Source organism: Lytechinus variegatus, chromosome 13, assembly GCF_018143015.1.
Source record: "Lytechinus variegatus isolate NC3 chromosome 13, Lvar_3.0, whole genome shotgun sequence".
In the NCBI taxonomy this organism is placed as follows: domain Eukaryota; kingdom Metazoa; phylum Echinodermata; class Echinoidea; order Temnopleuroida; family Toxopneustidae; genus Lytechinus; species Lytechinus variegatus.
In genome coordinates this window covers 16,560,891-16,585,127 of record NC_054752.1, presented here as the reverse complement: position 1 = coordinate 16,585,127, position 24,237 = coordinate 16,560,891, and the positions used below count along the sequence as shown (strand labels likewise).

Below are 24,237 nucleotides of genomic sequence, written 5' to 3'. Positions count from 1 at the left end.
GCTTGTAGAATGTGATCTTCAAACCTGTTTTAACTTTCTCACTCTCCTTTTTATTTCATTTTTTTCTCAATTTTTACAGAATAAAGCAAATATGGCAACTATCCAAGGTAAATTTCATGAGGTTAACAAAATATTGCATTTCCTCTTTATCTTCATTGTTTCAGGTTTTTAATACATACACCACTGGCCAGTACAGACCAGACAACCAGACATCTGGAACACATTGTACAAAGGCAAACAAAAGACTTAATCATTGTAAAAAAGTAATGGTCCAATTGAAATCAGGCCTATATACATGGAGGACAGCTTTACAATCTTACATTTTTACCATTATATCAGTGAATTTTGCAACATCATGCACCTATATGTACATATACTTTAGTTTTAATAATAAATGTCAAGTCCACCCCAGGTAAATGCTGACTTGAATTTATAAATAACGAAAAATAAAACTAGCATAGTGCTGAAATTTTCATTTAAATCGGATGTAAAATATGAAAGTTATGACAAGTTTTGCTTATTTCTCACAAAACAGTTATATGCAGAACTAGGTGACTCAGTTGATGCTGTCCATCACTCGCTATTTCTTTTGTTTTTTATTGTTTGAATTATACATTATTTCATTTTTATAGATTTGACAATAAGGACCAACTTGACTGAAACATATAGTATTAAACAATGTTAATTCTACATGTTCAGGGAGGAATTAATCGTTGTATCACTTGAAAATTAGAATATTTCATATTCCATATACTAAAATAAAATACAAAATAGTGAGTGGATGACATCATAGTCTCCCTATTATCATACCAGCCAGGATGTGCAAATGACTGTTTTGTGAAATAAACCAAAAGTTTAAAATGTCATAACTTTCTTATTTTACATCCGATTTTGATAAAATTCTCAGTGTTATGCTTGTTGGATTTTTCTCTTTTTATTCAAATCAACTTTTTGTTGGGGTAGACTTGCCCTTTAAAAAATTATAATAATGAGAAGAATTGCTTTTAATTATTTGTAAACATTTTTTTTTTCACTGCACTTTCCTTGTACTTTTGCACGAAGGACTCTTCCTTTTGCTGAGGTACTAGTCTTTATACAAGCTTTGCCTCCAATTGATCCTCCTCCTGACATATTTCCTATTAATATCCTTGTACGAATTATTAACTTATTCTTATTCAATAATATAAGTCAAATCATTTCATTGCTAAAATTCATGGTTGTAGTGAATGTGATTGTAAGATATTGTATCAAATAGCAAGAGCAAATAAAAACATCCAAATCTGAGTCTTGATATTTCTATACATGTACATGTACTCATCAAACTTTACGACAAAAAATGTATTGATTAGTCTACTGGGTCTGGGATAGTTTATAGGGAGCCATCACTTTTGAAGACAGATGCCTCTCTGATGATGCATGAACTCCAAGGCATCATGATCATCCAGTTCTTACGACTGGGGATGAATCAGCATTGCGTTGAGAATATAATATGGCGCTGAATTTTCATCAATCAATGATTTTTCAATATGTCCTGAAAATCGTAACAATTCATTTGAGGATGCAAACACTGTTGCACCTAACAGTAAAGATATACTATTGTTGTCGACTAGTAGCCACTAATGCATCTGTCGTCCAAAATGAAAGCTCCTTATCAATACAAGCAAGGTAAAACTTACTTCTTGGCACACTGTTCTAGTGGTATGATAGCATCTGGAATGGTGACCTTTGCCCCTGAGATTTTGTCATCTTGAAAAAGTACAGAGTAGTCGACACATTGTAGCAAGAAGAGGGAGAAAAAGATGATGAACAGGAATTGCCTGCAAAATGAAAAAGAAACATAATATCACATATTTGTTCCACATAATTTCATTTGAGTTCAAACATTGCTATTTGTTATCAACAGTAACCTGTGAGTTTGAAAGTTTATGAACTGGTAACTTGCCAAACATAAAGTTGACTCTCTATATTGAACGACAGAAATATATTAAGTGGCACGACATTCGCTCTTGTGCTTTGTGTTCAAATTTCACGAAAACATACTTTCATCAAAATGGACCTTTTTTAAAGCGATTTAAAAAGGGCGAGGATTCATCATGACTGGCAGTGATGCAAAACCATAATATAAGCAATGTGTGTCAAATATAATGAAGGTATTCAGCATTCTTGTTATTAAGTTGGTATGTTGTCATGGTTGTATAATGTTTGGGGGAGGGGCTCAAAGGCCAGGCTACTGAAAGTTACATGCACTAATATGCTCATTATTATAATCATTGTCTATCTTTGAGTCGAACAAGTCATATCATTTTCTGAAAATTTTGTTAGGTGGGCCTCGAAAAAAATTTGAGAGTCAAAGTGGTATGGTCCTCGGGTAAAAAAAAGGTTGAGAAGCGCTGATGTAGAAGATCCTGGGAGATATTGCAAACTGAATCGTACTTACACTAGTTCCAGGAGTTGGGCAAGCATCATACACAGGTATCCATTCCTCTGATGATAATGGTAGACGTGCATAATGTGGTCAAGGAGGAATTTCATCAATGAAATTCATTCTCAAAACATACCGGTAAACTAAGAAATGATACATGTACATGTACACAATATGGACCATATTCTGAAGTCAGGTTTTCTCTGCTAAATTATGGGAAGCCAAAAGTATTAAATTGTTTATTAAATTGTATGTTTACTGTGCTCATTCCTGATTCATCAATGGTGAAGACAATCATCTACTTATACTTCCTAGACTATTATGACAATTTTGAGAGCCAAATGAGCTAAAATATGATATCTCTACCATTGGTGATTTATGTAACAATTGGCTATCCATACTTAAACAACAACTTTAAACCTGAGTTTAAGTTGAACCCGACTTCAGAATACAGGCCTATAAGCTAACTTGTTAATTTGAGATTTACATAGTCTTTGGTAGTGATCCCTTTCAAACAACAATGATTTGCCATTAACTTTCATCCCTGACATTGATTTCTTTCGAACCTTCACCTGTCTATTATCATTTTCTCCTTTCACACACATCGTTCTAAATTACCGAGGTTGGATCCCCCTTTAACAACAAGATCTTTATCATACTCCATTTATCACGAGTGTAATCAGCACATCTGCTTAATAAAGAAAATGAGAAAAATTCTCGCAAAGGATATTCTTGTGAAGAATTCATCTAGATTCTCGATGTGATTCCAGCGTGCTATAATGAAGAAAGAGAGAGAAAGAGGGAATGAGAGTGACAGACTCAAACAAGGGTTACATACTCTACACACTACAAAATATTCACTGATACTTATATGAATAGGAATATGTGACATGAATACAAAATGGGATCATTACATTTCAAATTAATGAACTGCTCTACTAAATCCTTTTTTTTTATTCAAAACAGCTTCAAGTAAAACAAAGGTTACTGTTTACTTATCTTTAATTTCAAAACAGCAAGGATGCAACTTTAAAAGTTACTTGCAAAGAAGGAAATCATCTACAATGGGTTCTTTTGTACACAGAAAATGTGTTTTCTATGGCCAAACTCATCCTTCAATGCATAAAAATGGCTATTTTTATCTGAAAAGGCGACATCTCTCATAATCCCTGTACAGTATTTCATCTGTTTTTCTTTTTTTTTCACTAATGCGAGCAAAGCTGAAAACTTTGACTAGAAATCACATGGAAATTTGAAGAAAAAATGTATTATCTGGGCCCGGTGACACAAAGTATAGCGATCGATCATAGGGCTGTTTATTATACTTGATTACATTGTCCATCATGTGCAATCAAACAAAAAATCAATTGTAAGATCAACTGCTAAAGTTATGTGTTAAAGGCCCCTGGTACTGTACCTCTTCCAGAGTCATGCACAACGTGGAGCATGACGTCCCTATCCTCCTGTGCGTCGTCCTCGACAGTCTCCAACCGTCTATACTCTGTTTGAAGGGCAGCCATCTTGGAAGGCTCCCTCTATGGTTCTCTCCTTCCGCGCAAGATTCAAGTCTCTCTGTGTTTCTTTCACAATTCAATTTCACAGGATTCAATTTATTATGTTGATGTTGATGAATGCTTGAAGGTTTAGCTTAGAATCATCCTGTAGTGTAGGCTCTATGCTGTCGTCTGGACTTGCTCCTCAAAACCTCAGCCTTGCATGTACAGGTCTGCACAAAAGTATTAAAAAAAATATAAAAAAACTGGAATGCCTCTAGCAGTCTTGCCTGCATTAGTGATTTAATATAGCAGCAGTACTAACTTTGAAAACTACTATAAAATAATCATTCATATAATCACATAATACCACGTTCATTGACCATAAATGAAATTTGAACGGTGACTTAAACTTGTCAACTACACCCATGTCCACATTTCATTCACTCTATCCATAAACTGTCAAAGTTATGATGGCAATTCAACAATTACCCCAACATGGCCTATTAAAGCAATATTGACTGGCCTCAGGGCGATACGACATATATCGCCAAAACTAGATTTATATCGCCCGAGTCGTAGACGAGGGTATTATCAATTTAGTGAGGACGATATATGTCCTTTCGCCCCCAGCCCAGTCAATATTGCTATTATTAACCAAATCAGACATCAAGAGCAAAAATCGTTACAATTTAGATATTTTACATTTTTAGAATGAGAATCTAGTTTATCATGTTGAGCAGACTGGGCCTCTGAAGTTTACCATTGTGACGTAATTGAAATGATGCGTTCCTGGCCTAGCAGTAGAGGCGCATGGCCAATATGGGAGACTCTCTCCAATAGGGGAGACAATCTCCCATATTGGAGACTTGCTTTGCAAAAGAACAAAAGAAACAACACCAACAAAAGTGTAATTTTTTCCACCTAAAATTTTGTCTCACTGAGGTCAGAAGCCCATTTGTTTTGTGTGTGGTTGACAACAAAATCCTTATCAAAACAAAAGTAGACGGTGAAAAGGGGTAATTTTACATGAGGAATCTGCCTATATCACATTTTTATTTTCCGCCAAGGTAAATGCAGCAAATGTAAACAAAGAATGTACTGGTTTCCAAAACTGGAGACTGTCTCAGAAATTGGATACCCAAATTATTTACAAAAGTCTCTGATATTGGAGATAATCTCTCTCTTGGGAGATAGTCTCCCATATTGGCTACGCACTCGATTTATCATGCCAAAAAATAATATTTCCTGTGCCTCAATTTTTTAAATTTGCTCAAATTATGATAGGATAATATGAAATTAAATCGAATGTAACTCAAAAATTCTAACCCACAATTGTGGGTTTTCTCTGCATTTAGAGATTTACTGCAGCCCATGTAGAAAAAATTGAAGAGGATCGTTCGTCATGCTGCAGTCACAGTTCCACACACAGACAGAGTGCGCATTTGCCATTAAAAACTGCATGCGCGATGAGTGGTGCATAGCTTTAGCTTAGGACCCCCGACCATACAGGGGACTCAATGGCCATATGTTTATGTATTAACATCGGATAAAACAGGGAAGTGAATTTGCGCGACAGCCGAGGTAAGTCACTGTTTTTGTTCCATTTAACTTGCTTTTTCCCTGTTTTTTAGCAATTAATCCCAGAGGTAGGCCTAATATTTATTTGCATTTCGGTCGCCTTAATTTTCAACATTTTTATTCATTAAAGAAAAAAATTGGAAGAGCCCCGACGGGGGGATTTTGCATTGCAAGTCCCTTAATGGTGGCTGCACGATAGCGAGCCGTCTTTGTAGTTGTACGAGGAGAAATAAAAAAATAAAATGTTAAAAAACTCCTAGAAACAGACGGCTGCCAAGTGCCAGCGCCAGCTGTCTACGTTACTCGTTAGTAAATGATTTTTACTAGCTCTAGAAGCCTCCTGGCTACCCGTGGTCGTGGATAAAAAATTGGAATTTTATTGACCGGTCATTTGATCCCAGGCAACATATTTCAAAGTTGCCCTGCTCACATGTCTGATACGGTTAGGCCTAATAATTATTGACCGTAACTGACCTTTGACCTTGGAGGCTTGGTTTTGTGACCTGAAACTCAGTCACAGGGGATGTTCAGTGATACTTGATTACAGATTATGCCTAGATCTAGGGCCTAGCCTAGGCCTACTCTATTAATAAGTCAAGATCAAGAAAGCAGTCATTAGACTAGTAATTACTTTTACTTTTAGGCCTAGTCAACAGATTTACAGACATGACAACAACAGTCAGTAGATCGACGTCTACACAAGTTCAAGTTCAGTTCGACAAACGATTCAACTCAACATGCTCAAGAATCAGTTGTCAATGTTATGAGTTCGAGTACAAGTACTACAGGGATATACCGTATAGATCTAGATCTACTTGCCTGTGTATTTAACGAAATTTACAACAGAAAATCCAGTCTGTTTAATGCACTGTCATTCAGATAGGGCGATAAACTTCCCCGATCGACGGTCGATGTTTTTGTTTTGGTCTTCAATCGAGAATAGAATTCTTGCTCAATCTGTAAAATAATATTAAATTATGTAATATTAAATGATTTATAAAATTTATTCATACATAAAAATTTAAAATAGAAGTATTTAGTTTCAAAATATATTTAAATGATTTTTTTGCCCATTTTGAAACAAAACATATTAATAAAGTGATTACAAATAACTAAAATGAACGAGGTGAATTATTTGAAGTTTTAGATTGATTTTAGTTTACTTTCTGAGCAAGGATCTGTATACAACTTAGTATTCGATCCGTACATTCTTGTTAAAATTCCAAATAAATATAATCCTTGAATATTTCATGAATATTTTTAGTATTTTTATAAATTAATTTATTTATTCTTTTATATTTAGGAAAAAATACTTGCAATTTTAAATAGAATTATAAAATAAAGAAACATATGGAATCAAATTGGCACTTATAAAGCTGGCAGGATATTTATCAACCCTAAATTTCATTTGTCGGCGGTCAAGTTGAATGCTCTTCTTTTTCGAAAAAAAACAGGTAATTCTTGATATGTTTACACACTTCCATGGATTTAAGTTCATATTATCAATCACTGCATGCCTCAATCACATAATATAGACATCCAATAGAAAATTAGGCAGTTGGGGTCGACTTCATCTTTGGAATAATGAGTTCGAGAATTCAGTCATTTGCCAAATTATGCTTGGCTCAGTCCCATTCGTCTGTTTTGGCGTCGATTATTTTGGTATGTGCTATCTAGTCGGTAGTAGCCTGGGGCGTTTTGACCAAAACTAAAAAGCTTCAGTCTCTGTTATTTTGGTTGTTCCACTGAACTGTGTAGGCTCCACTCACCAATACATAAAATGAAGAGCTTGGAGGCCCATACGTGCGTACAGACAACGTATAGGCCTAGATCTATTAAGGTGTCTGAACGACTGAAGCCACACTGAAAAGTGAACGTCACTCGTCAGCACTTGTTCAATGCTACCATCTGCCTGTGGAGAATCTACAGGTAGGACTATGGTATGCCAATGCGGTACAGAGCACACACTCTAAAAAATCATTAAAATATCACTTTTGTGACCAAAATTACTAATTTTCATACAGTTTTAATTTATTTATCATTAGCAATGTGGGAATAATTTTTGTATTAACCAGAGCGCTCAAAAACTTGAGTTTTGGGCATATTTTTGTGTACGCCCTCTATTGGTGGAAAGTAATATGGCAAGAAAATTTTCATTTTTTGATCTCTATTTTTAATTAAGAAAAAATGATATATTGAATCAAATTTAAATAAGAGCCAAGCAGTATGTATTAACAGGTCTAATGGAAACTGTCAGTGTAAAAAAAATAAGCATTTGCCCCAAAGAAAAAGAGAAAATAAGCCAAACATTGCCACCCTTATTTTGTCACACATGGAGATATAACTGAGAACAAGGTTATATTATAACCTTGTTCATTGAATGAGTGCTCGTCAGCATAAACAGGCTGATTTATTTAGGGGGAAATATGGCACATTTTTTCGGGGAATTCAGGCTGCTGAAAAAATGTGATCTGAATTGATTATTAACATTTGTTTGGCATGTATGGAAAGAGAAATTCAGCGGCTTCTTTTCACAGTAAGGACAATAGTTGAATAGGATTAGGCCCTATTTGAAATAAGGATTTAGAGATATTAAAGTTGCAAACTCTTAATTTTTGTGTGTGTGTTGAGATTGTTATTTCCCCAAGTGTTTTCTATGGGAAAATGAAATTTCTGTTTTGCATTGCACAATTTTTTTCACTTTGTCATAATTTTTCATCGTTATCTGGTTTCCAAATCTTTATAAAAATCATACCATTGGAAAGAGCAAAAAGATTCCTATTAGACACTTTATTGACAAGTTTTTGGCATTGATAATAAATTTATAACAGCTCTCGGAAGCTAAAAATTAGGATTTGTGTGTGTCCATTTCTTAACTACAAAGTCTATGGCAGGGAAATGCTGAAAATCGATCTAATTTAATTCTTTTTTTCATTTTTGCAGCCAATATTGGATTTTTTTCAAAAAATATTACATTTCTGTCAGTCTGAATGTTTTTTCTCTTCAAAATCACAAAGAAAATGTGATATTTCCTTGAAATGAGAAAAAAAATTCTCCAGACACCCTAGTATTGTATTAGCACTGTAACATTAGATCTACATTCGGCGGAAACTTGATTTTCAGATTGTTTTTTTTTTTTTTTGTAGTTTGTACATAAAATGTCACATTATGAAAAGAAATTACATCCAAACCCGAACCATACGAAGAAAATAGGGGGGCCTATATAAAATTAAGAAATATTGTACCTCAGACCACAGTTACCGCTAATTCCTTTCAAATGATGATCAAAACATAGTCATTTTCAATCCTTTTGTTGGTCAACATAACTTAAGTTGCCATCTTGGATGACGTTACCTCGTGCGAAGTTTGTGCAGGCTCCATTCCACTTCACTACCGCTACACTACACTCCACCTACCCGAACTTCAGAATTGTGAACTCGTTCGGATACTCCTAGAGGCAAAGGTGGGATAAAAAAGAACTTTTTTAAAATATTGTAGAAATTATAGAAAAAAAATAACAAGAAAGAAATAGCTTAATTTCTTAATACTCTTCACACTGTTTCACTGCTACCATCCTGCCTGTGAAAAATCTACAGGTAGGTCACTATATGGTATGCCAATGCTGTACAGAGCACACACTTTAAAAAATCATTAAAATATCATTTTTGTGGCCAAAATCATTAATTTCTATACAGTTGCAATTCAATATTCATTAGTACAGGTACATGTAACTTAGAATAATTTTTGTATTAACCAGAGCGCTCAAAAAATTGAAATTTGGGCATATTTTTTTGTATATATTTTTATATGATAACCTTGTTCATTGAATGAGTGACTCTTCACCCGTATTTCAATCCGTGTCCATCCTCCGGTTATCCTCAAAATTGGTGATTTTGGGCCAGTATCTAATTCCTCACACATATTATTCACGGCCGATTTCAAAACATCGCATGCGATCGGTCGCAGGTCAAACAGCATAAATATTTATATTATATTGGATGGCTCAGAAAATACCAGAAATATTCTAAGAGTTTGGGAAAATATTCCACTGATTCGTGGAATACAACCAAACGTTGGTAGATGTACTGAGGAGACCTGCACATGGCGCAATCAGAGGTCACATGGTAAGGTCAAAGGTTATTTTGAGCTCAATGATATGACACATAACCCTGCAACCGCAAGTCACTTTTATACCAAACTTGGGGTGTAGGTGTACTTAAGGAGACCTGCATGTTATTGTGTTCGGAGGTCACATGGTTTGGTCAAAGTTTATTTTGAGGTCAACATTAGATTTTACATTTAAGACTCTTATGACAAGTGCTATTCCATCCCAGTCATTTCACAATGAAGTTTCGAAACAATTCTGTTGCGTGCCCTCGCAAATCACAATATTTCTGGTTATTTTCATAGATGGGCGAGACACAAAATCGCTTTAAATGCCTTGTTTAATTGTATTTGCTTTTGACAGAAATTATTGATAATGAATAAATAAATTAATTAATAAACAAATGAATGGATGGATGGATGGATTAATTAAGTAATAGTAGAAATTTGACTGTACTAAAAAATAATACCAATATGGGACATAGATCTACACATGTACTTTCCAAATATCAGACACATTTAGCATTGCAGCATGATCACTTCCAGCAAATTAAAAGCTGAATCATGCTCTAATTATATGAATGATTGCTTTTCATGCTGGGGTTTTTTTTTGCTGAAATACAACGTCAGCTTTACAATTGCTATGGAAAGTAGTTGCACAATCGATGGGCCGATTGCTCTGCATGGTTTCAATTGTCTTGATGCTAGAAATTTAAAAAAAATCTCACTCTCTTTCGTTTTATTCTTTCAATTCTTCACAAAGCATGTGCTCCCTTGCTGAAGGACCGCCCCCCCTCCTGCAGACGGATGTATCACTGTCTGTGAAGAGAACGGAGATTTGGTCACCATTCATGCCAGCAATGCCCCTGTCAATTATACACCACGGATTGCTGTAAGTTAGAATACTATGCAATTATTCAGGAAAGTTGGACATTGACCTACCTGTTTGTTATCTGCATATAGATGTTTTCAGTTGCCCATTTTATTTCTCATATTTTTTACAAGGAATGATTTTGATTTTCAAATTCTATTAGTTGCTGTTGGTTGTTTGGGAATGATTGTAATCAGTTTCTGTAAATTCTAATGTAAAAGCAAACATTTTGACTAATCAGTCATCTAAACGATACATCACATTGCTTGGCGATACCAGGGCCCCGTCTTACAAAGTGATGCGATTGATCCGATTTAACGCAACTATGGACGGCCAGCAACGTCAAAAGGCTTTATTCATGTTTGTTCAAAATATTTTCCAGCTTTGATGTACATGTATATTCAGGCATTCATTGTTTTCTTAAAGATTCACGGTGCTTCTCTTTGTTTACAAACGACATTGTGCGAATTTCCTGTAAAAAAAATTATGACTTTGATTGATTTCCATAGAGTTACGATTGATTGGATCAATCATAAGTTTTTGTATTGGTCCCAGGAAAATGGTTTCCAGGTATTCAAAGAAATATTCAGAATTAATCAGTTGAAAAAGAGAAAAAAATCATTGTTAATGAATGATTTCATGAGCATTTACAAGGTGCCATCAATATTTTGTTTTTAAAAAATGTATTTTTTTAACATATTTTATTATTTTCCCCTAGGGTTTTGAGTACCCTAGCATCAGCACCTCAACCGAGACCCTCTGCTCCCTGGCGACAGATGAGGCAGCCCAGTCTGCCTTTCAACCTCATGTTGATGAAGTGTCGCTATGGAAACAAGCTTGGTACACTTGCCGTGTTCATGGTGTGACAGAGATGCTGGACGAACTCTCTAAAAATGACTCAGGTATCGATGTGTTTTGAAAAATGTTTCTTTTAAATTAAATCATTTATATCACATTCCCTTTGAAGAACATCCTCCAAATGGCCTGGAGGGGAAGTAGTCCTCTGGGAAGATTTCCTCTGGGGAATCCATACTCAAGGGAGAGTTGTTCTAAATGGGAGCTTATCATTTCTTACATGAATCTCATCAACTTCTAAGGGCACACTAGGGAGTTGTCCTCTTTGAGGAGTTGTCTCCTCTGGAACCTGTGCTTTGGGGAGATATATTCTCAAGGGAAGATTTCTCCCAGGGACAGAGTTCCCTGCAATTATTAAAGTTATGAGTTGGGGATCATGTGTGTGGTTGTCATCATTATAAGATGTATATCAGGGGTTGTATTCTGAGCTCCATTTTATCTCAGATAAAATCAAATATTTTATCTCCGTTAAAATTAGTGAGATAAAATACCCTTAAAATCTCTCTGAATTGGTATTCTGAGAACAATTTTATCTTCATTTTATCTCTGTAAGACACGCCTATCTTTCAATCAATATCCAATTAGAAACATGCTTTTATACATGTAGCTCTCTCATATCACTCAACCAATGGAAATCCATACCGCTAGGAGGTGTGGCGAAGGAGTGAGATTGCGTCAATGTATTGACTTCAATACACTTGCGCGTCTTTACAGAGATTTCTTTTTAACAAAAATGGCAATACTCTAAAAAAAAATTTTAAGTCTATATCGCATCTTTTCAAGCATCATTTCAAGCATCATTTCAAAGACAATATTAGTCAAGAAAAGTCTTATGAAATGCTTCCTGATTCCTGATTCCTGATTGTACAAGTATAACTTTAAGATGTTTTTCTCAATGAATATACAGTGCGTATCAAAAAAAAGTTTACACTTAGAAAAAATCCTGTAAAATCATACATTTGTAATATCCTGAAGATTTTTCCACATTTTAACACTGGTACAGATCCATTTAAGCAAATGACGATATAATTGTCGAAAATATTTCCGCTTGAGTGAGCACCACCCACTTTTGAAAAGTTAGTGAAAAATGATTTGCGCAGAACTTTGAAATAGTTATGCGAATAAAAGTAGACCTTAATCATGAACAATACGTGGAATTTAGCTAGTAAAAATGATTTGAAGATATCTTTCACCTTTTCAAACTTGTTTCCTTGTCCAAAACACTTCGAAGAGTGCATTGCGCCCCACTCCACTCCCCCACACACCGAGGCCAAGGTGACAATATTTGCTTTAAACTGAGCTGTGATTTACATGAAATGGCTTAGGCTTGGTTTTTATTTTGTTAATCATTGTCAAGCTTGGGAAAGGTGTGGAGAAATAAGTATTAAATGAAAAACGAAATGAAAACCCACTTTAAATTATGCAAACTTAGTGAAAAAATGCTGGAGATGTGACTTTTGTTCAGATTCAGTTTTGTCGTTTTATTTAAACTGACAAAAAGTACAAGGGAAACGGATGAGAAATGTTTAGCAGGGTAAGTTTGATTCGCCCATCCCCCTTGACACAGCATGAAAACGAGCATTTCTGCGCAAACAGATTTCTGCGAGCTTCAAGAAAATAGACAATGCTCACTCAAGTGTAACATTCTGTCAAAACTTTTACATTCATTGGATAGATGAGACCCAAACCCAAGAATGTATGTGAGAAAATTACCCACATGTTGTATGTTTTTTAATTGTCAGGGCTTTTTCAAAGTGTAAAATTTTTTTTGATACGCACTGTATAATTTTTCTTCATTTTCCTGTCAACATTTGGAGCTTATTCACCTTGAAATATTGACGAAATTAATGTCGCGTAGATAAAATAGCCCCTACCCTCTTTTAAGTTTATTTTATTTTTTCTTCAAAGTATCTTGGTCGCAAGCATATCAACCGCGTTGCAATGGCAAGATACGTGATGGGTATGTCTACACAGCCTCTGCTCTGTTGCGTATCATCATAGATACGCAGGATAAAATTTATGTGCAAGATAACATTATTGATTTTATCTGAAGGATAAAATGTCATCTCCGAATACCAATTTCATTTTAAGAGATAAAATAAAATATTTTAAAGATAAAATGACCTCAGAATACCACCCCAGATACTTATTTTTTTTGTTTAATGGTAATGTGCTGAATAATTTTCGCTTTGAATTAGATCGGCCTTCCAATTTCGATGCAAAGTATTCCTTTTCCAATGGTTTGGTTGTATCTACACAGAGATACCAGTCCGCAGGGTGTTGCCCTATTTCAGGCCCTGACAATTTTCCATGTTAGGAAAACATGTTGTGGGACGTTTTATTTGACGATTGCTGTAATAACTGTGTTCTTAGCCAATCAAAATCAAAGAATTTGTTGGATCTAGCATCTTGTCGGATGAGAAATGTTGAAGAAATGCTATCCTGGCTTCTTTTCAGGCCTAGTCAGCAAAATTGATTGGCAAATCATATATTTGGGTACAGAAACTATGTATTTTCATTAAAGACATGGTCCAAGCTTCCATTAATCATTTAACAGAGTTTTTGTTCCAATTGTTCCTTCACCAGCTCCTTGGCCTATCACCATGCTTGCCTGTGGATGTCGTAATACAGTAACCTGGGCCAATTCTTTCAGAGGCTCCCTTTATCCTCATTTGATGGTAAGGTTGTCTGAATGGTAAATTTTCACTTGAGGGGTGTTGAAAGAAAATATTTGCAATCAATTGCAAATATTCAGTTGGAATCAATGTTAGCTGTAGCAAGTCAGATTACACTCCTTGTTTCAAGAAACAGAGTAGCAATCAAATGCAATTTTTTGATCAATTGCGAGACGTATGATTGATTTAGGGACTGAAAATAGACTTGCAATTGATGGCAAGTTTCTTGCAATGCCCCATTGATCTACAACCACTTTGTCTACTTTCCATTGGCCTTATCCCAAATGGTCTACTCCTAATTTGTTTCCAGCCATTTTACTAACCATTTGGTCTAATAGCCATTCAGTCCATTTACCACTTTGTCTTATTCCCATATAGGCTATACCTTTCTATAAATACCCACTTGCTCTTACACCACTTTTAGGGATAGATGAATTGATTATGATGCAAATTTACCATTTGGTAACATGCAGAAAGGTAGGACGAGTGGGAAGTTAGACCATCTGGGCATTGGAACTAAATGACAGATCTAGTGAGTTTTAGACCAAATGATGGTTGGACTTAACAGACCAAATTGATAGTGGACCAACTGGGTTTAGTCATGAGATGTTAGACGATCTAGAATTAGACCATCTGTCTGTAGATCATGTGGATATAAATTTGTTTGAATTGCTTGGAATACATTTTCTTTTATTGAAACTCATCAGCCATTTCATATTTCAAACTGGCAAGTTGAATAGTTTATCTTTATTCTCAACATTGTCCAAGTGAATTATTTTGCCCTGATAGAATGCACATGATCGTCAAAAGTTAAAGTTCTGTCAAGTAATAGAAAATGGAAAGGCCTTCTTTTATGAGAACACTATTTGTAAGATTATTTATTTTATGTTTTTCATGTATTTTCACAAGACAAAATTTGATTCAAATATTATCTAACATTACTGATGAGGTATAGAGACAACTAGTGAATTTATCGGTGTGTGTTTGTGTGTGTGTGGAAGTGCAGTGGCCGAGTAGTCTAAGGCGCCTGGCTACACATGGAAAGTCTGGGGTTCGATCCCTGGCCGCGGCACCTATGCCTGTGAGCAAGGCATTTAATACACAATGCTCTTTTATCCTGCTTTCAAATAAATGGAAATGCTATATGCATTATTGGTAACTAGGTTTGCTTGTGTTCTCACTCTGTCCTTTTCTTCTTTTTACTCTCTCTTTCTCTCCTCTAATCTTTCTTTTTTTTTCTTCTCTCTTCCTCTGTCATCTCTCTTGGTCATCCCTCCCTCTGGCTTTTCATCTTCTCCTATCCATTATAACTCTCTTTCTCTCCATCCATCTTTCTCTCCCTCTTTCTCTATCTTCTCTTTCTCTATGTGGGTGCATCGTGGTCTAGGGTTGTGACTCTCGCCTTTCAAACAGAGGGTCGTGGGTTCGAATCCTAGCCATGGCGTATTTTCCTTCGGCAAGAGATTTATCCACACTGTGCTGGACTCCTGGGTACCTGGTAGGATTATTTCCTTGAATGCACTGAGCACCGGTGATGGTAGCTCGAGCTAAAGCCGGGTAATGATAGCAGTGCTTTGTATCCTCAGGCAAAAAGCCCTTATAAATCCATCTATTATTATTATTTCTATCTTTCCTTAGCTCTCTCCTGATGAGATGATCAATGAGTTCAGTGCAGCCAAGGACTGGGAGGAGAGTGAGATCAGAGCCTTTGCATGGCACCAACACACCAACAAATGTGCTGTAGCTTGGAAGGATAATACTGTTAAGATATTCATATCAGGGAGGTATGTGGTATATCAAAGATGGGCTGGTAAAACCTTCTAAAGTCAGGTTGAACTTAGACCACAGTCTGACTCTGTGCTAAAGTAATGAGAAGCCAAATGGTTCTTTTGTCATGTTCCATTTTCACAATAAAAACAGAATTGAATTGAATTTAATTTAATTCTAAGTAAAGCTTTACAACTGTTGTAACTTTGTCATTATGGCAACTACCATATAATAACCTTGATTGTGATGGGCTGCTGAGCACTGTTGCCATGGTAGTTGCTATAATGGTAAAGTTACAACAGTTGTAACTCTTTATGAAACAGGGCCCTTGTCATGTGACCAAATTGCTATGGAAACTACATGTATCTCAGGGCAATTACAAATATATCGTAAGACATGATATACCAAAGACTTAGTGTATGCTTTGAATTGTGGTACACCAATTATTTCATGAATTAACTCTACTTTCCTTGGAGGCGCTAGCACTGCACACCAAAAGACATACATGGGATTACAAAGAAATACTCTGCTTGATTATTTCAGCTGTCATTTGTCATAGTTTTATTGTAAGGGTACCCGAAGTGCAGTCCTTTCCAGTGAATTTCTTTTCCATAAATACCATCCCAGACAAGATATAAATAGTCTCACAGGAATTTCCTTTCAACTCAATGGACTATCTTTATCAATCATGGTTCCAATCCTATCCAGCAACTGTAATTTCTTTCCTTTCTTTTGGCTTTACTTCATTACCGTCAGTGTCCGTTAAAGGCATTAACTCCAGAATGACTCAATGATCTATAAATTGTTTCTAAGATTTCCTACTTTGTCTGTTGCTAACGTTTTCTGTTTCCTCTCTTCTCACCAGTGATGTAGTCCCAACACTGAAGCACCGTCACCAGAGGGGCGTGTCTTGCCTTGCATGGAAACCCTTGTCCGCCACGGTATTGGCCGTCGGTTGCCACGGTTGCATCCTAATTTGGCATATAGATCCCAATTCACAATCTACCAGGTAAGATATGAAAAGAATTTATAGAAATGTCACTTTGTAATGCTCTCAATTACAGCCATGCTAAGGACCCAAGTGAATTAAAATATTAACCACATACACGGTGTTTACCGTAAAACCTTTCAATATTCTCTCCACCATGGAAACCTTCAAAGATCAAATATTAACCCATTGTAGACTGATTGATTTCAACATGTATTCCGAAGACTCCAGCATGTACATGTATATATGCAGGCTTAGCCTCCAGTGGGTTAATGATTACGCTGTGAATTTTAGATGTCCCAGTTTGAATAGGGTTCAATCAGTATACATGTAACATGTAAAAGAGCCTAGTTTTCTGAGATAGAGAAAATAGAAAAGTGTCACAGAATTTTGCGGGATTTGACTAAACACACAACTTTTCGGGCCAAAAAATTGAATGGCAAACAATTCAGTGAAAATTGTGGAATACAAAAGCAGTAATAGAAACCTATTCCATTTCACATTGTCACAAGAAATGAAACCTGTTCCATAGCAATGTGATTTTGTTGTGCGTTGTCTTTCAGGCCAACAGCCAGTGCAGCCCAGGTTCTATCCCACAATGGTCATGCACCAATAACCTGTCTGAGTTGGGACCCTAGAGGGCGACTTTTGGTTTCATCATCTCCAAGTGATACTGCCATACTGGTAAGACTCCCAAAAATGTGTGTTTGTCTTTAAAACGGGGAGAAAAATTGGGTTGGTCTGTGTTTTTTTTTTTTTATTCTTCACATGCATAAGCTAATTTAGGTTCAGTCATATATGAATCTCCCTGCTTCTGATGAGGACGGTGTACTACTGCACAATTCTCCAGTTTTTATTGAGCAGAGTGACCTTATTATTTTTCCATTTCTATTTTTCTTTCATCCCTTCTCATATCCTTGAATTGTCAAGGACAAATTTATTTTGTATCTAAATATTTAATTACCCAGTGCAATGATTTAGATCAAATAAAGGGGGATCTCCATTACACACGCCATCCCTCCACTTCAAGTGTATTCATTTCAAATGTATAAGCCTGTGATTTTATCTTTGTCACTATTTTTGCACTGCAATGCATGTAAATATATGTATTTATGTCCTACATAAATTAAATCTTGTGTGCTGATTGGTTTGAATAGCATCATGTGACAAAATATATTCTCACTATTTTGCGGAACGATGGAATAGTGCACTATTCCATCATTGATGTCACAGATTATGATGACGGTGCAGGGACTAATACGCGTTCCGCGCACACGCTGAGCACATGGCTTCAGGAAAAGTAGGTTACTCAGCTTAGCGGGTTATCTATATTTGGTTCTGATTTTTAAAAAGAGTACAATAACTAGATTATCAAGATCTATTGCCCTAACTTATTAAAGTAGGATATAAAACAAATATGCCAGGCATTTATTTCGAAACTATAGATGGAATCATGCATCCTCGGTTGTACTGGCAGAAATACTGTTTTCCTCGGGGCTTTGCCCCTTGGGAAAAATAGTAATGCCAGTCCAACCTCAGTTGAATAATTCCTGCTATACTTACTCAAAGCCTGGTATATTTGTATACTATACTATGTTGTGAAACTGGCCTACAAGTAGTCCTCATGCTAGATAAGCAATATACATTATTTACCTGAAGAAAGTACTTTTATTCAAGGATACACAAAACCACACTTTCAACCTACTTTATTCCCCCCTTCCAGGTTTGGGATGTCCCAAGAGAGGCCTGTGTGCCTTTAAGGCGGGCAGGTGGAGGTGGTGTCGCCCTCTTGAGGTACTCTCCAGACAGCTCCAAGCTCTTTGCTTCCTCTCCATCTCAAGTATTCAGGTAGGAGAACCCTTGTTTCATAAAACATAAAATTTGCCATAATCTTTGTTATAAGCTACTAATATACTGCAATTCTATTGGTTGAGAACTTTTCAAATTTTTCATATGAAATAGGGCCCATAATGAGGGGCAGTAGCACAAAGCTTAGTGATTGATCTCACAGTTGATTTGTACTCTTGATTTCACATAATGATCATTATGATCAAGCATAAATATCAACCCTACAATCTAACACTATGCTTTGTGTTCCGGGGTCCAGATTATTATTATATGAAGATTAAAATGTTTTGTTTCAAAATTTACTAAGTAAGGATATTTTTAACTTTGTTGCCACAAAGAGGAACAAATTTAGGTTTCTATGAATCAAGTGATGGAATTTGGGAGATCAAGATAAGAATCTTATTGTAGTCAAAACAAATTAGATATGTTAAACTGTAAAATTCCACTTGTGAGTTGATGGAATTTGCAACTCTGCAGTGATTCACTGAACTTTTGTCAATTTTAAGTGCTAGACTGGTTGACCTGCCCAAGAATATTGTATAAACTTAGTTTCTTTATAAAGCACTTATGCACTTTTCTTTTAATAAACCTCCTCCCTGTAGAGTTTGGGAAACCAGAACATGGACGTGCGAGAAGTGGACACAGTTGTCGGGTCGATGTCAGAGCGCCTGCTGGAGTCCTGACGGTCGGTTCCTTCTCTTCTGTACAGAGAACGAGCCAGCCATCTTTGCCCTGAACTTCATTCACAGTGGAAGTAAAACGGGCGGGGCCGAGTCTGCCATCAAGTGTGCCGACGTCTCAGAGCTTGCCATTGATTGTGATGGGCAGGAGACAAGGTGAGACATTTTGAGGGGGGGTTCAAAAGATTGTTAAAGATTAGATAGGAAGTGTCAATTATCAAAAAGAGAGTGCAATGCTAAATTGTTTTCTGTTCAAATTATTGAAAAGGTTCATTTGATTTGGGAAATGGAATGAAAAAAAATTATAACAAAGGTCTTATGATTGTGATGCTTGCACATTGAGAGCGAACGCCTTAATACCATAAAAAGGAAAATTTTGTGATTGTGAAAGAAGGGAAATTTTATTATGTTATTTGTTGTAGCAGAGGTATGAAGAAATATTTGTAAAAGTTCATATTTTAATATAATATTGTATTTCTGAAATTTGCTATTTTGTTTTTTTATTAACAATATTTTCCAGCGCTATATGAAATTCTCTTTAGCCAGCATTCAATTTATTAAATGCAAAGTCACAAATTTAGAAGGTCATGTTCATTTTCAACATGACAACATTATTGATGAATTTTAATGTGACGATCAGTTAATGATGGAAATTTTTTCACAACATCTCTATATAATCTAGTGAATAAGAACTAGTTTGAAAAATTTGATCATATGATGTTTGAAGGTATGTATGGTAGTATGGACAATCAAGGAAGTGATTTACGGTATGTGAAAAGCCTTGAAAAGGACTAAGAAAAGTGGGTACTATAGAGGCGAAGTGGATAGGGGAGAAAGTGGAGGTTAGAAAGTAGAGTATTTTTAAAAATCAAGTTTTGTGCTTAAAAGCAGAAAGAGTTATGAAGCTTGAGTAGATGAAGAGATGCGAGGCTTGAGTGGTTGGTATAAGGCTGGCACGAGTTTGAGAGATGAGACAACGAGTGGAGTTGTAGAGGAGGAGAGTAGGCTTGACATTCTGGGCAGGTTGACTGTCCGTCTTTCAGACTGTGATCATTTGTTCAAAGTTGATCATTTTTATTGATGACCTATAGTTATTTGCGACAGTTGGAACTATGAATCTTTTCTCTCTCGTTATCTTAGGGTTGGTGGTTTGATCCAGGACATGGTATGGGATAACTCGGGAGAGAGATTGGCTGTCCTCTTCAAAGGCAACCCAGAAACGGGAAATGCTGGTGATCTCATTGCCCTCTTCAACACCAGGCTAACACCTACGCTGCAACTCATTCCCAGGTAATTGTTAAATTTTGTTCTTTCAATTAAGTTAAATGACAGTTTTAAGTAAAATTTATGTTGCAGGAGTTCAAAATTTTTATCTTTGATTTAAGTCATCTTTAGGAGATGAGTATGTAAAACAGTGCAATTTAATTTCCTAGATGTATCATGTATTTAATGTAGACTGTACATTTTACATTCTCTCTTTGTGTCTGTTCATATACCAAGAAATGATAAGTTATGAAATGTGATTCATTCATTTAGATACGACTGAAGAAATATATTTAAAGTAGAGTCATGTTGTAGGAGTTTAAATTTGTGATCTTTAATTCAAATCATCTTTGGAACTGAGTATGTACAAGAATTCAATTCAATTACCGGTACCTAGATGCATGTATATCTTATGTAGACTCCATACATTTCAGATTTTCTTTTGTGTCTGTTCACATACCTAGAAAAGATATAGTTATCTGTTTCAACTACATAATATGACAAACCAGGTAGGGCTTTTGGGCTGTTTTTCAGCCGATGGGGGGGGGGAAAGATCTTTGACCCCAATCACTGGAATGCTGTGAAAATTAATGGAATGTAATATACAAGACTGTATCGGTAATACTTTCAAAATAATATGAATTTATATTATATTGATTAATTATGTTTATTTATGCAAAATTGCTTTGATTCACTGATTAAAACTCAAAGAAATGTTAATTTCTTATTCATTCCTAACTAAAAAAAATGCTTTTAAAATCATTGTTATGTATTTTATTGTTTAATTCAATTTCCTGTGTTTTTCTTTTTCTTTTTTTCAGTGGCTTTGTACGAGGTGAGCCAGGGGAGGTTCCAGAGCTGATCTCGTTCAAGCCTAACTTCAACCGTGGTGCTCTTCTTACAATTGTAAGTAAATGTAGATAGTTATCACAGAATTGCCATCTTTTATAAAATTGGAGTATTTATTACTCATAATTGAGAAGAAAAACTGGTGGTTTCATGCAAAATACTAATTTCTAAATTTTTCAGTCTTATGTGTTGTATTGTATTTCTTTAAAAATACTGATTTCCTCACCAAAATACTGATTATCAGCTTTTAAAATGATGAAATGTTCTTATTCAGGTTGGCAGCTCTATTATCTATGTGTTTCCAGTCTTGATATTGCATATGTATGGAGTTTATACATTTTGTCTTTTTTTTATGTATATGGCTTTATACAGGTCTCTCCATTTTCCTATAATTACTTTGAGTGGTGAGATACATGTTATGTATATGTAGGAAAACCAGTCTTCAGGCTTTTGCTAGATTTTAAGCCCTGACAACTTTCCATAGACCTTATACATTGACGTCATCCGTGCCGCCATCTTAGAGGCTGAAGCCCTTGCTCTGCATGCGTTGGCGATCTGCAGCTGGCGCCTCTGTGACAACTCTGTTTATGCATATTCCTATATCCTCTGAGGGAGGGCGCTATGAGATTATGACATCATATTATGCATGAGGGCTATTCCAGGCTTTATGTTACAGAGCATATATGGTGCTTTAAACTTTTTACGGCTCTGTTTTCAGACCCAGTGCATAAAACTGACAGATATTCCTCTCCTGATATTCTAATAAAGTGCAATCACAAACTTTAGAAAAGGCAAAAGTAAGACACATCAGGGCCCTGTCTTACAAAGAGTAACGATTGATCCAATCAATCGTAACTCTTTAGAATCGCGATTGATCCAATCAAACGTAACTCTTTAGAATCCATCGGTGTCATTACTTTTTTACAGGAAATTTGCACAATTTCCTTTGTATGTAAACAAAGAAGTACAGTGAATTTTCAAGACTACAATGAATGCATGAATATACATCATAGTTGGAAAATATTTTGAACAAACATGCACAATATATGTCGACGTTGTTGGCCGCCCATAGTTGTGATTGATCGGATCAGTCACAACTCTCTGTAAGACGGGGCACTGTAGTTTTTGAAAAAAAAAATTACTGGAATATTTCATCACTCAGTTCCTGGATCATAAGAGACTTGCTTCTTTTTCTGTAGATTTCTGTAGTTTCTTCATCTCGTTCACAATCTTTCCTCATTTATTTTTCTCACAGTGCTGGCACAGTGGCAAGGTGACCTTCATCCCTCTGCTCTTCATACCCTCATCTACAATGGCCGAGAATGGAGCAATCCCGGCCCACTTTACACAAAAGAGCACCCCACTTCCACAAGAACTGTTCTCAGTGTCAAACTCAAATAAGTGAAACTGATTAGCTCAGTCTTAGGTGATTTAATGAGCAATGCAATGCTAGTCTTCCCAGATCAAAGCAAGAGGTAATGTGTGGGAGTATGCATTCCTTCATGATGGACAAGCGATAGAAGTCAACTGTGGCAGTCAGCGTGTCTCAACGAAGGACCATAGGATTAAAACATCTGCCCCAGAGTGAACTTCGTAGTTAATATACAGTGCGTTTCAGAAAAAAAAGGTAATCCAAATATAGAGGGCGGTAATTCGGATCATGTGTATCTTTGTGAAATTATACTGCATGGGTATGAAAGACAACCTTGTTATGTTCCTAGTATATATGAGATTTTTCTACAAATTCTACTAGAATATAGCACGCTTAACCCTAAATCTCCCGGGGTATTTTGAGTCTTGTCATTCCCAAGGAGGGCCATTATGGCCCCCCTTAAGATCTCAGCTGCGGATTGTGCGATCACAACAAAAATTTGCATGATGGTAGAGAATGACGTAATCTACGCAGTTGCATTGGTAAATTTCACTAAATTCATATATTTTTTTTATTTTATATGCATTATGCTAAGTATTCATGAAATCATACTTTTTGCTCTGATTCACGAAATAAAGCTCCTAGAATGCTTTTTTTTGTGAAAATTTTCTTTATAGTATTCCTTACAATTGTGAATGAAAAAAATTCTGGTACAAAGACTGATTTCCTATGTATTTTATTGTTTTTTTTAATTTCTTATGTATTTCTTTGTTTTTTTTACTGTTTATAAATCGTTCCAGACTTAATTTTGATCATAAACAAGGCAAAATTAATTAAGTTTAATCAGTAAAAGTAGAAATAATGATACATTTATGAATTTTGGCTAAATACACAATTTGCATTTGATTTGTACATGAAATCACGTTTATGAGCAAGTTTGGGTATAACATGCACTTACATAATGTTGCATAATGTCGTACCCGCGTACCGGGGCGTCACAAATTTGGTCTCAAAATTTGTCAATTTCGTGTCCACAGAAGACAATCTCATCCTTGAAGAACTCGCATTTCTTCAAGTTAGTCTGAAGTTCATACTAATTGATTCTCTCCAGCACTTGCGCAAGATTTTCTAAGTACTCCTGATCAGTTTTACCAGTGATTATCATATCATTGACATCGAGCACACCGGTACATTGGGTATTAGGTAAACCCTGTAGGATTTGTTCCATAGTTCTCTGCCGAACGGCCTGGGCAGACGACACTCCGAATACTAGGCGATTCTGTTCATACAACCCCTTTTATATGTGTATTGATAGTTAGTAATTTCCGCGATTTTGCTTCAAGTTTCATTTGATGGTAGACCTGCTTCTGATCAATTTTGGTGAACTTTTGTCCATCTGCCAGATTTGCAAAGATATCTTGTATCCTTGGCAGAGGATACTGCTCTTCTTCAAGAACCGGGTTTATCGT

At 35.8% G+C, this 24,237-nt stretch overlaps 2 protein-coding genes across 2 annotated transcripts in view; one reads left to right on the top strand and one right to left on the bottom strand.

Annotated features, from left to right (window-relative positions):
* LOC121426082 (autophagy-related protein 9A-like) overlaps window positions 1-4,145 on the bottom strand; it is a 29,867-nt gene extending 25,722 nt beyond the window's left edge. Inside the window, exons 1-4 of the mRNA XM_041622230.1 lie at window positions 3,840-4,145; window positions 3,153-3,196; window positions 2,438-2,502; window positions 1,677-1,817 (exon numbers count right to left, since the gene is read on the bottom strand). Coding sequence (XP_041478164.1) covers window positions 1,677-1,817; window positions 2,438-2,502; window positions 3,153-3,196; window positions 3,840-3,942 — 353 coding nt within the window. The 5' untranslated portion in view covers window positions 3,943-4,145. The remainder of the gene's footprint in view (window positions 1-1,676; window positions 1,818-2,437; window positions 2,503-3,152; window positions 3,197-3,839) is intronic.
* Window positions 4,146-8,735: 4,590 nt separating this feature from the next.
* On the top strand, window positions 8,736-22,909 carry LOC121426918 (aladin-like). Its single transcript, XM_041623329.1, is given in 13 exon segments — window positions 8,736-8,959; window positions 10,364-10,388; window positions 10,391-10,492; window positions 11,190-11,373; window positions 13,913-14,004; window positions 15,640-15,785; window positions 16,634-16,777; window positions 17,320-17,440; window positions 18,480-18,604; window positions 19,207-19,440; window positions 20,425-20,574; window positions 21,369-21,453; window positions 22,652-22,909. Coding segments are annotated over 12 exon segments (1,557 nt in total). The 5' UTR covers window positions 8,736-8,959; window position 10,364; the 3' UTR covers window positions 22,802-22,909.
* Window positions 22,910-24,237: the final 1,328 nt, after the last annotated feature.